This window comes from Neofelis nebulosa, chromosome 5 (genome assembly GCF_028018385.1).
Source record: "Neofelis nebulosa isolate mNeoNeb1 chromosome 5, mNeoNeb1.pri, whole genome shotgun sequence".
Lineage (NCBI taxonomy): Eukaryota > Metazoa > Chordata > Mammalia > Carnivora > Felidae > Neofelis > Neofelis nebulosa.
Window position 1 is genome coordinate 63488747 of NC_080786.1, and position 12579 is coordinate 63501325.

Consider the following 12579-nt stretch of genomic DNA (forward strand, 5'->3'; position numbering starts at 1 on the left):
GTTGCCCTTTCAGTGTGGAAATTGAGGTTGCTACCTTCTCTATTAAGGAAGTTACTTTTTATCAAGCTCATTTCATTGGGCAAGATTGAAAAATAGATAATTCTGTTAAACACAAGTTTAAGCTGTATCATCCAAGATGATTTTTCTATTTTGATTGCTTTATTAAACTTTCATTAGGTTTCTGTAGTTGCCCAAAATGCTACTCACTAGCTTTTGAATAGCAAATGTTACATTATCTTAATATAGAATATGGGCTTTCACATCAACAAATTAACAGACATGAACTGTTGCCCACTATGTTCAGAAGCTCTCGAGCAAAAATGAATAGTGGCTCACTGGGGAAGGTGATCAAATAACCCTTACCATGAGCAGGCTGTGTGAGAGGTATATCAAAGTGTAGGGCATAATGAAAGTGCTCTAGGTGTTATGTTAGTTCTCTTCCCTTTGTTTTTCTTTCAATTCAATGCTATGTCAGAGTCAGACGAATAGTATTAATCAAGAGATTGTAATATGCATGGGTAGTTCATTTTGTAAAAAGTAATTTGAAAGCAGGTCTTTGCCATGATCTGAGGACTAAATGGAAAAACAAAACTGAATGAAAATTGACACAGTCTTTTAAATCCCACAGTTGGCAGAACTGAGACAGAGATTGGACCACGCCGAGGCTGATAGGCAAGAACTCCAAGATGAACTCAGACAGGAACGGGAGGCAAGACAGAAGTTAGAGATGATGATAAAAGAGCTGAAGCTGCAGATTTTGAAATCATCTAAGACTGCTAAAGAATAGAAACCTTTAAAGAGATACGTCTGTGTTTCCCAACAGGGTTTATTTTTGTTCTTTCTGTGTGTGCTTTGATTATTGAATTCTGAATAACTTGTCTGCATGAAGATAACTAGGCATTCTATCCATTTGTAGATCAGAGAAAGTGAAGAGATTATATATTAGTACATAAATTTTTACATTTTCCAAATGAATGAAAATGTGTGTTTCTTTGTACTTTTTTTTCAATTGGCTTAGTGACAGTAGTACATGGTTTCAACTGTTAGATAATCTGCCTAGATTCTGTTGCAAATTTAGCAGTTGTACACTTTTTAAAAGCCGCATTGTGTGATGGATAGTTGTGGTCAGTTTTGTTATTCATATTTCACACTCAATTTTACATACATTAGTGACTTCATATTTCAGATATATAGAGCTATTGAAGGAGTTGAATCTCCATTTTTTCATTAACACAATCTCCTTTCTAAATTGATAATAGTTTTACTCATTATTATATATAAAATTTGGTTCATATTAATGAATTTCCACCAGTTCTTTTCTTTTTAATGTCTCCTAAGAGACATTTTGTCAAAAGAGGAATTTCATTGATGGGGTTATAGCACACCCCATAGGCATAATGAGGAAGGATAACATACTTTGTCATACGCTGCTGTTAAAACACAAGAAGTGGTTGTAATTTGTTTTTTGGTTAAATGTGGTTGTATTTAGAATTTTTTTTATGTAGCAACTTTAGAAGAGGGAATAAAATGTAATAATTTTTGAACTTTTGTTTATGTTGTTAATAGAGGTGTGAAAATATTAATGTTCTTGAGAAAAACTGATACCATTGATGTATATCAGTTTGTATACAATCCATAATCCTCCTGTACAGTTTTTATATGTAGTTATGGGTCTTACTGAAATTTATATAATAGATTTGTTTTCCTTAATGGGTTCATTTTTCCTTAAATTGTAAAATATTAAATACCTTGAAGGTTATTTTGGATTTTTGTATGTTTAAATGTTAAGTCTTACCAATATTTGCACGAATGGACCATTTTCAATTACTACTTAATATCAAAATCAGGAATTTACAGTCACCTGATAGTGTATGAGAGGTTAATATAGGGAAGTTTAGTTACCTGCTACTAAAAGGTTTTTAGATAATTTTTAGAAGACAAAGAAATTCCATAGTTTGGGGGGAGGACAAATCTTCTGCACTTTTTTTTTGCACAGAAAAGTATGTCATTCTTTAATGGCAAATTTCATATTCTTTAACTCTTGGCTTAAAAAATACTAGGTAAAGTTCTTAGTATGCATTTTTTAAAGGAAGTTTCCTGAAGTTACCATTTACTGATATTATTATTCCAGTAATTTTATGTTTATGTTCTCATGTAGGGTACTGTATGAAATTACTTGAGAGCTAAATTTATTTTTGAAATAAATCAGCTAGAGTTAAGGTTATATACTATTCCCAGCATAGACGATAGATGCTCTACTGGTATAGAACTTCAAAAATCAGTAGGTTATCATTCAGCCAGTTATTTTCGTATTTTGCTTAATGGTACTTACATATCCTAAAGGAATTTTTGTACTTCTCAAAGTATAGTTTCTTTACAAGAGTGTGATCTAAATGTGTATTTTCTATTTTCCATTTAATTTTACTATATTAACCCTGCAATTTAATTTGTTGATTCTTGGAGTCTCTTCAAGGAGGAACAAATGTTAAAATGCCATACAGGAGCAAATGTTAAAAATGATATAATCTCCTAATACCTTTTATTTGGATCTGGAGAAAGAAAAATCATGAAGACATTTTATGATAAAGTTCATTTCAGTTGTGTCACAGTAAGCTTTTTGGGAGATAAACTCAAGCCTTATAATTTCATTTTTCTAATTTATTAAAAAATCTTTGTGCTTATGGTACATAGTAAATGACAAGCTTACTTAAGTTTCAACCCAAAAGTTCGAAAACAAATTGCGATTTGAAATATTTTATTTTAAAATTCTAAGCAGTTTAAATTATCATAAACTCTTGATGTTGAATTGACTAAAGAAATATTTTTTCTAGTCCTTTGCATAAGGAAAATTTGCCACATGAAATTGTATAGTCTTCATTTTCCAGAAGATACATTGATGTGCCATAGGTTTATGTCTGTCTTCCTTGAAAATACAGCCTTTTAGTCAATTGTAAATATTATGCCTATTCTAGTTAAAAGTAATTTTAAGTTAAACTGCACCACATAGCTTGAAAATAGATTTTGTAATACTTTAAAAGTGGCCTCTGCTGAAATAACCTTATCCATATAAACTTATTCTTCTATACTTTGCATGCTCATTTTGTGTGTTGGTTGCTAGCTTAAAGTTTGTTTTGGTGTTAGTTTTTGTGTGCCAATTCATTAGACAAGCAGATTTTTCCTCAGACTTTGTAATATTATTCTTTTTAGGAAAAATATAAAAATATTTACTTTAAAAAGCTGCATTAAAGAACAGCCTAGCAAAAGTGCTAGAGGATCTTAAGGAAAAAAAGATAGAATATTAGCTTACTGGGTGATGGGTGATGTTTAATTTGGGTGATGATAGTTTCTATTCTTTAAATGTTACGAGTAAAAGGTACCAAATCTATAAAGGTAGTAAATGTAAAACCTGCTGTCATTGAGGAAGCTCTAAACCACCCTGATTTCACAAATGCAACTTGTAACACTATCAAAAGATTTGACCAACCACATAAGTTTGGCTTGTGCTTTAGTTCTGTAAAGCATATTGTTTTGCTTGAATTTCTGTGTCCATGAGAGTCGGGATGTTTTATGCTTCTTGAACTAATTTTATAACATATTTAATATATTACCAATTGAGATATAAAATCATTTGTACATATTGAATTAAAAACCAGTTGCTAAAGTAGGTGAAATAGATTGAGTACAATGATATTCGCAGGTTATCCATATGTTTCAGAAGTCATGACCAAACAACCAATTTCTTTGCACATCTATGACTTCTGTTTGAAGGAAAGTAGAATGGTAAGGAAACTCGAGTAATATGATATGCGTTCAAGATATTTCCCTAAAGTTAGTTGTAAAGCTGATGCTGAAGGTTTTTGATCAGCTTCTAATGTTTTCTTCTCAATGACTTCTGTTTTGATTGCATAGGGGAAAATCCACATTTTCATTTGCTCTTACGCATTTAATCTGCACGACAGGACATTAAAAGTCAATATAATGAAAAGTTGTGCTCATACTGTACATCTATTTCTGTGCTTAGAACTACTTGTTAATTTTTATTGAAGCTGTCAGCAATAAGAGACACATTACTGCTGTATTATACGTTGTGGGATTGAATAAACAGCTTAAATTTTTTTTTCTATTATAGGATACTGAAGCATTTCCATTACTGGAAGAAATTTGTATGGGTATTCTGTATTGCGTCTTTTTAAAAGGACAGTTTTTTTTCTTTTTTTAAATTTTTTTGTAAAATCTTTCCATTTTAGATGGCTTCTAAGCTGCATAATGCAACCTGGAGCCTTTTTCTTTAGTAATAGACTTAAATGTCTTATATAGCGCTACTGTTTTTGAATTAGAAAATGATCAAATGTAAAAACTAAAATTTAAAAATTAAGCCCAGAAAACAAAATAGTGTATTTAGTTGAATGTAAAAGAAATTTGTAAGATTTTTTCTTCAATATAGATACCTCACTTGAAAATAAAGCACAGCATACTTAAAGTAGTTCTAGTAAAAACGTCCTGCTAAAAGAATTGCTTAATCTAGGACAACTTTGGGGGGAGTTATAGTTTGGGAAACATAAAATACACTTGCTTTTAACCATCCTGTTAGAAGTATTTGCTTATCCTGATGATTTTAAGCCAACACAGTAGTCTTAAATTATTTCTGAATTTCTAACCTGTGAAAGCAGTAAATGAAATACCTGTTCTGCAACTATTGAAACAAGTTGTTGACTATACTGACTATAATTCAATTTAAAATTTTGCCAATGATGTACAGTTTTATGGTTAAAATTGCTGTGGTTGGTTGCATCACATGACACAAAACTGTCCTCTACCTCACGTGAGATAAATATTTTATATGGTTTTACTATAAAACAAGACTCATCTATCTGGTCACTTAGTTTACAAATTTTGAATTATATTTATTGAAACATGACATACTGTGCTCTCAGCTTATACCTCAATCGTATTTTGTGCTGTTTTCCATTTTCATGCCTTGTAAATAACTTGTATAGATTGTGGATTAAATTCTGAATAAAAACTTTTAATGCCAATGAAACTGATTCAAGCTGTCTTAATATCCTGTGTGAACTCAACTTTCTTGTCTCTTAAGATTGACATATTCTCCTTTTGTCCTTTAAAGTTTATTATTCGTGACACACTAAGTGATTAACTTGAGAAATGTTTTTAAGATTATAAATTAAGACATTTAAAAAAAATTTAACGTTTATTTTTGAGAGAGAAAGAGAGGGGGAGGGGCAGAGAGAGACAGAGACAAAATCCGAAGCAGGCTCTGGGCTCTGAGCTGTCAGGACAGAATCCGACATGGGGCCTGAACTCATGAGCAGTGAGATGGTGAGATAGTTACCTGAGCCAAAGTCGGATGCTTAACTGACATGAACCACCCAGGTGCCCCTAAAATAAGGCGTTTTATGCAATATTTCAGGTGCAGAACATACCAGCATTTGTGATGATTTTCTTTCATGATGTATTCTCTTGTTTTCACATCTTTCCCTTATTCCTCTACCCCCACCTCTGGTATTAGTGGTTTATGACAGCATAACAAATTACTCCCAAATTTAGCTGCTGGAAATAACATTTCACACAGTATCTGAAAATCAGAAATGCAAAGGCAGGTTAGCAGGGTGTGATGGTTCAGGACCTCTTAGTAGTGTGCAGTTACTATGTTACCTGGGGCTGAAGTCATTTGGGAGCTTGACAGCTGGAGGATCTGCTTGCAAGTTTATTCATATGGTTATTGACAGGTGTTCAGTTCCCTACTGTATGGACCTGTCCATGGAGCTCTGTACAGCGTGGTAGATGGCTTCCCACAAATGAATGATCCAAAGGAGAGTAAGAATGATGCCAGTTTTCTTTCGTTGCTTAGGCTAAGTGAGTCCCAAGTCCGGCCCATATGCGATTGGAGAAGATTACAGAAGGGTATGGAATACCAGGAGGCAGGGATTACTGAGGACCATTCTAGAGTCTGATTACCATAACTTCCCAAATTTTTTGTGGCAAAATACACATAACGTAAAAGTTAACATTTTGACTATTTTTAAGAGTGTAATTCAGTGGCAATGGGTACGTTCACAATGTTCGACTATCACCACTATATTCAGACTTTTTCATTATCCCAAACAGAAACTATGTACCTATTAAACAGTAATTTCCCCTATGTTTTCTTCTAAGATTTATATTGTTTTAGCTTTTCCATTTAGGTCTTTGATCCACATTATGTTACTTTTGTATCTGATGTTAGGTAAGAGTCCAATTTTATTCTTTTGCATATGGGTATCCAGTTCACAGCATCATTTATTGAAAACTGTCCTTCCTATTGAATGGTTTTGACACCTTTGTCCACAATCATTGACCATATGTGTGAAGTTTTATTTCTGGGCTCTCTCTTTTATTCCACTGGTCTATGTATCTGTCCTTATACCAGTATCACACTCTTTTGATTACTGTAGCTTTGTAGTAAGTTTTGAAATGAGGAAGTGAGAGTCTTCCAAATTTGTTCTTTTTCAAGATTGTTTTGCCTATTTTGGGTCCCTTGATATTCCATGTGAATTTAGGGTGGGTTCTTCTATTTTTACAAAAAACACCATTGAAATTTTGTTAGGCATTTCACTCAATCTGGATCACTTTAGATGGTATTGTCATCTTAATGATATTAGGTCTTCCAGTCTATGACCATGGGATATCTTTGCATTTATTTAGGTCTTTAATTTCTTTCAGCAATGTTTTATAGTTTTCAATGTACAAGATTTCCCCCTCAGATTTATTCTTACATATTTTGTTCTTTTTGATGCATTGTAAATGGGATTTTATTAATTTCCATTAAGATTGTTCATTGCTAGCTTGTAGAAAATGCAATTAGTTTTTGTGTATTAATTTTGTATCCTGGAACTTTGCTGAATTTATTAGGTGTAACAATTTTATCATGTGTGGAATTTTTAACACGTAAGATCGAATCATCTGCAAACAAATAATTTTACTTCTTCCTTTTTAATTTGGATGCTTTTTATTCATTTTTCTTGCCTAATTATTCCAGCTAGAACCTCCAATACTATATTGAATAGAAGTGGTGAAAGCAGGCATCTGTTTAGTTCTTGATCTTGGAGGGAAAGCTTTTAGTCTTTCATCATTGTGTGTAATGTCAGCTGTGGGTTTTTCATATACAGCCTACTTATGTTGAAAAAATTCCATCTATATCTAGCTTATTGAGTGTTTTTATCACGGAAAGGTGTTGAATTTTGTCAAATACTTTTTCTGCAACACTTAAGATGATCATGTGTTTTTTTTCCCCCTTCTATTTTTGTGATGTGTTACATTGCTTGGTTTTCGTAAGGTGAACTATCTTTTGCATTCCAAGAATAAATTCCATTGCTCATGGTGAATAATCCGTTTAATATGCTGTTATTTATTTAAATGAAATATATTTGACACACAATGTGTAAATTTAAGGTGTACACTATGTTAATTTGATACATTTATTTAGTTTTTAATATGTTGAATTTAGCATTTTGTTGAGGGCTTTTGCATCAATACTCATAAAAGATATTGGTCTGTGGGTTTTGTTTGTTTTCTGTAGTGTCATTGGTCCTAGTATTGGGATAATTGTAGCCTCACAGAATGACTTAGGAAGTGTTCTCTGTGCTTTGATTTTTTTTTTTCTTAAGATTCATTTTATTTTTATTTATTTTTTTAAGAGAAAGGGAAAGAGTGAAAGTGCAAGAACATGGAGGAGGGGCAGAGGGAGAAAGAATCTTTAAAAAAATTTTTTTGAAGTTTATTTATTCTGAGAGAGAGAGAGAGAGAGAGAGAGAGAGAGAGAGAGAGAGAGAGAGAATGCACGGGAGAAGGGCAGAGAGAGAGGGAGAGAGACAGACGGAGAGAGAGAATACCAAGCAGGCTCCGCACTGTCAGTGTAGGGCTGGATGCAGGGCTTGAATTCACGAACGCTGAGATCATGACCTGAGCCAAAATCAAGACTCTGACGCTTAACTGACTGAGCCACTCACGTGCCTCAAGAATCTTTCTTAAAAAATGTTTGTTTGTTTATTGTTTATTTATTTTGAGAGAGAGCACGAGCTGGGGAAGGGCAGAGAGAGAAGAGTGAGGATCCCAAGCAGGCTCTGCATGGCCTGTGCAGAGCCCAATGTGGGGCTCAAATCCACAAACCCTGATATCATGACCTGAGCCCAAATCAAGAGTGGGACATTTAACTGACTGAGTCACCCAGGCACCCCTGTGCTTTGATTTTTTGGAAGAGTTTGAAAAATACTGGTGTTAGTTCTTTCTTCAGTGTTTTGTAGAACTCCCCACTGAAGCCATCTGGTTCTGCACTTTTCTTTGTTGGGAGTTTTTTTGTGTTTGTTTTTGTTTTTTTTTAAATATAATTTATTGTCAAATTGGCTTACATACAACACCCAGTGCTCATCCCAACAAGCAACCTCCTCAGTGTCCATCATCCACTTTCCCCTCTCCCCCACCCCCCATCAACCCTCAGTTTGTTCTCCATATTTAAGAGTTTGCCTCCCTCCCTCTCTGTTTGCAACTATTTCCCTCCCTCCCCTTCCCCATGGTCTTCTGTTAAGTTTCTCAAGATCCACATATGAGTGAAAACATATGATACCTGTTTTTCTCTGACTTATTTCACTTAGCATAATACCCTCCAGTTCCATCCGCGTTGCTTCAAATGGCCAGATTTCATTCTTTCTCATTGCCAAGTAGTATTCCATTGTATATATAAACCACATCTTCTTTATCCATTCATCAGTTGATGGACATTTGGGCTCTTTCCATAATTTGGCTACTGTTGAAAGCCCTGCTATAAACACTGGGGTACATGTGCCCCTATGAATCAGCATTCCTGTATCCCTGGGGTAAATTCCTAGCAGTACTATTGCTAGGTCTTAGGGTAGTCCTATTTTAAATTTTTTGAGGGAACTCCACACTGTTTTCCAGAGAGGCTGCACCACTTTGCATTGTTGGGAGGTTTTTGATTAGTGATTTAATCTTACTAGTTACAGGTTTATTCAAATTTTTTATTTCTTCATGAGTTATTTTTGGTGGATGGCGTGTTTGTAGGAATTTGTCCATTTCATCCAGGTTATCTTTTTTGATGGCACATAATTGTTGATAGTACTCTCTTAAAAATCCCTTTTATTTTTGTAAAATAAGTAGAAATGTTCCTATTTTCATTTCTGATTTTAGGAGTTTGAGTCTTCTTTTTCCTTAGTCAATCTAGCTAAAGTTTCATCAATTTTGTGATCTTTTCAAAGAACCAGCTTTTGATTTTACTGATTTTCTCTACTGTTTTTTCTTCTCTATGTCCACTCTTTATTTTTTCCTTCTACTGAACTTGAGTTTAGTTTACCCTTCTTTTTTTTATTTTTAAATTTATTTTATTTTATTTTTTTAAGATTTTTTTTCTTTTTTAATGTTTATTTTTTGTGTATGAGAGAGAGAGCAAACATGAGCAGGGGAGGGGCAGAGAGAGAGGGAGACACAGAATCTGAAGCAGGCTCCAGGCTCTGAGCTGTCAGTACAGAGCCTGACGCAGGGCTTGAACTCATGAACTGTGAGATCATGACTTGAGCCAAAGTCCGACTGAGCAACCCAGGCATCCCTTAAGATTTTATTTTTAAGTAATCTCTACACCCAGCATGGGGTTAGAACTCACAGCCCTGAGATCAAGAGTCATATGCTCCACTGAATGAGACAGCCAGGGGCCCCTACTCTTTTTTTTTTTTTTTTTTTTAGTTCCTCAGGATTTATAGTTTGGTTATTGATTTTGGATCTTTCATTTGTTTGTTTGCTTGATTTGTTTTTTTTTTTTGTTTGTTTGTTTGTTTTTTTGTTTAAGTAGGCTTCACACCTACTGTGGAGCCCAGTGTGGGACTTGAATTCACAAGCCTGAGATCAAGACCTGATCCAAAATCAAGAGTTGGATGCTTGACCAACTGACCCACCCAGGTGCCCAACACCCCCTTTCTTTCGAGAAGAGTTTTATCTAACTTCTTTCCCCTCTTGATACCTCCACCAACCATGCAGCCAAACACAGATGCACATGACCCTGACATCAAGAGTCGCATACTCTGCTGACTGAGCCAGGAAAGTGCCCCAGCATATTTGCTTCTTAACTGAACACTTAGTTGAAATGTAAGTTGAAAAACTTAATTGAATACTTTTATAATGATTTTCTTAGGTAGACTTTTAGCAGCTGGATCAAAGAATATACATATTTAAGTCCTTTATATATTGCTGAATTATTTTGAAAAAGAGCATATCATTTGTGTTATTGGTATTTTGTAATGTTCACTCTTTGTGTTGGTTATTTTTATTAAATCACTTTGATAGAGGGTTAATGAGAGGCTGTGAGAGCCCTCCAGTGGCCAAGCTAATTTCTGCAAAAATATTATCATGAGTGGAATTAAAAAGGAATTGTATCTAGTTGCTGAATCTTAACGGCAAAAAGAGGGAAGTGCTAGAAATATCTTGCCCGTTGAAAAGGGCTTATCCTTTAGTTAGAGTAGGGATGCCATTTGCTTTCTTTTCAAATTCTTGTTCATCTGCTACCAGATTATGCAATGGTTTGAATTTCACTGCTATGTAATATGAAGATTATGCTGGTTTCAAACAGGTTTAAAACCAACTGATTGCTTATAAAAGCTAATGTTTATCGAGTACTTATATGTGTCAGGCACTGTTTCAAGCATTTTACATATGGTAATGAATTTAAATCTCATGGTTATTATAACATAATTACTATTTTCCAATACCATTTTACTGGCAGGAAATAGAATTTTCGTTACTAAATAGAATAGCTTAACAGAAAGGTTAAATAACTTGCCCACAGTCACACAAATCATAAGTGATGGAGCTAGAATTCCAACCCAGTGCTCTTAACCACCTGCTCTAATGTCTCCTTTGGATCTTGGTGTCCAAGAATGTTCTCATTCAGGACAATTCATAAAGTAGAATCTTTATTTATGTAACAAATGAATGAACAAAGAAAACAATCGGTACAGTTGAGACATTGGCTTCCCTTCTAGTAGTTCTTTAGGAACAGTATCGTGTTGATAACATAATTTATGATTTTACATCATGTGTTGAATGAATAACAAGAGGACACATGATAGTTTTGATTATTTTATAATTCATACATTTTTCAGTGAAAGACTTAAAGTTTGACAGATTGCTCTGTATTTTGACGTCCTAGGTGGGTAAGTAGAAATACCTGCTCTTAATTTCTAAGAGAATTTAATGGTGTGGCTTTCTAGCTAATTGTCTTATTTTCCTTTCAGTACTTACATACTTTGCTACTATTCTATTTTTAGAAAATGTGATCTCCTGTTTGAACTAAAAATAAAGACTTCTGTTCTTCAGGATGTATGATCTTTTTTAAAATTTTTGTTTATTTTTATGTTTATTTATTTATTTCCCATGTTGGGGAACGGCAGAGAGAAGGAGAGACAGAATCCCAAGCAGGCTCTGCACCATCAGCACAAAGCCCGATGCGGGGCGGGAACTCATGAACCGTGACCTAAGGAACTCACGACCTAAGCCATGATCATGAGTCAGATGCTTAACTGACTGCACCACCCAGGTGCCCCTAGGATGTATAATCTTATAGGTTGAATGAGGCCTATTATCTAATGTATTCTGAAACTTCTGGTAGAGAAGCAGATAAATGGCTATTTGAAAGCAGAGGAGAAAACACATTCTGGAAGGGACTCAAACCTAACAATCCAGGTACAGCTTTTTATTATTTTGCTTTATCTCTGAGTGGAAGGAGGAGAAATTTGGAATAAAATGGCTCCTGAAGGAATTTAAAAAAAAAAAAGTGTATTTATTTTTGAGAGAGAATGAGAGCGCATGTGTGCGAGGGCCAGAGAGGATCTGAAGCTCTGAGCAAATGGCACAGAGCCTGAGGCAGGGCTCGAAGTCACTATGAGATCGTGACCTGAGCAGAAGTCAGACACTCAACCAACTGAGCCACCCAGGGACCCCAGAAGGATTTTTAAAAAATGTTTATTTATTTATTTGAGAGAGAGAGAGAGAGAGAGAGAGAGAAAGATAGAGAGTGAGTGGGGGAGGGGCAGAGAGAGAGGGAGACAGAGAATCCCATGCAGGCTCCTCACTGTCAGCGCAGAGCCCGATGTGGGGCTTGAGCTGAAACCAAGAGTCCTACACTTAACTGACTGAGCCACCCAGGTGCCCTAGGAATGTTTTTTTAATTGCATGATGCAGGCCAAGAACTGGGACCCTGAAAAGACAGTTGGTTTTTTTTTTTCCCCAGTAGCTGAAGTTGAAATTCTAGATGGAAGTAATTTGTGAAAGTGCTGCTTTGCTCTCGAGGGAGTTACCTTGACTGAGGCCAGTATCTCTAGGTAATCAGAGACTTTCCTGCTTGAGACCTGAGCAGCACACATTCCTTACTGGAGAAGTCTCTTCCTTACCAAGGACAGCAGGTGGGTACAGAGACCACATAGGGCCTTCATTACTGCCTCTTGCCTGCTCTCAGACCAGTTCTAATCCCTACCTCCTGATTTCTTCTTCTTCAGATTCCCATCTGCTTCCCATTCCCAT

General features: G+C 35.0%; 1 protein-coding gene across 2 annotated transcripts in view; it reads left to right on the top strand.

Moving 5' to 3' along the window:
- The window catches only part of SKIL (SKI like proto-oncogene), a 29452-nt gene extending 24411 nt beyond the window's left edge, over positions 1 to 5041 (top strand). For both annotated transcript variants that reach the window (XM_058730481.1, XM_058730482.1), the window contains exon 7: positions 629 to 5041. In XM_058730481.1, coding sequence (XP_058586464.1) covers positions 629 to 787 — 159 coding nt within the window. In that variant the 3' untranslated portion in view covers positions 788 to 5041. The remainder of the gene's footprint in view (positions 1 to 628) is intronic.
- The last annotated feature ends 7538 nt before the right edge of the window (positions 5042 to 12579 follow it).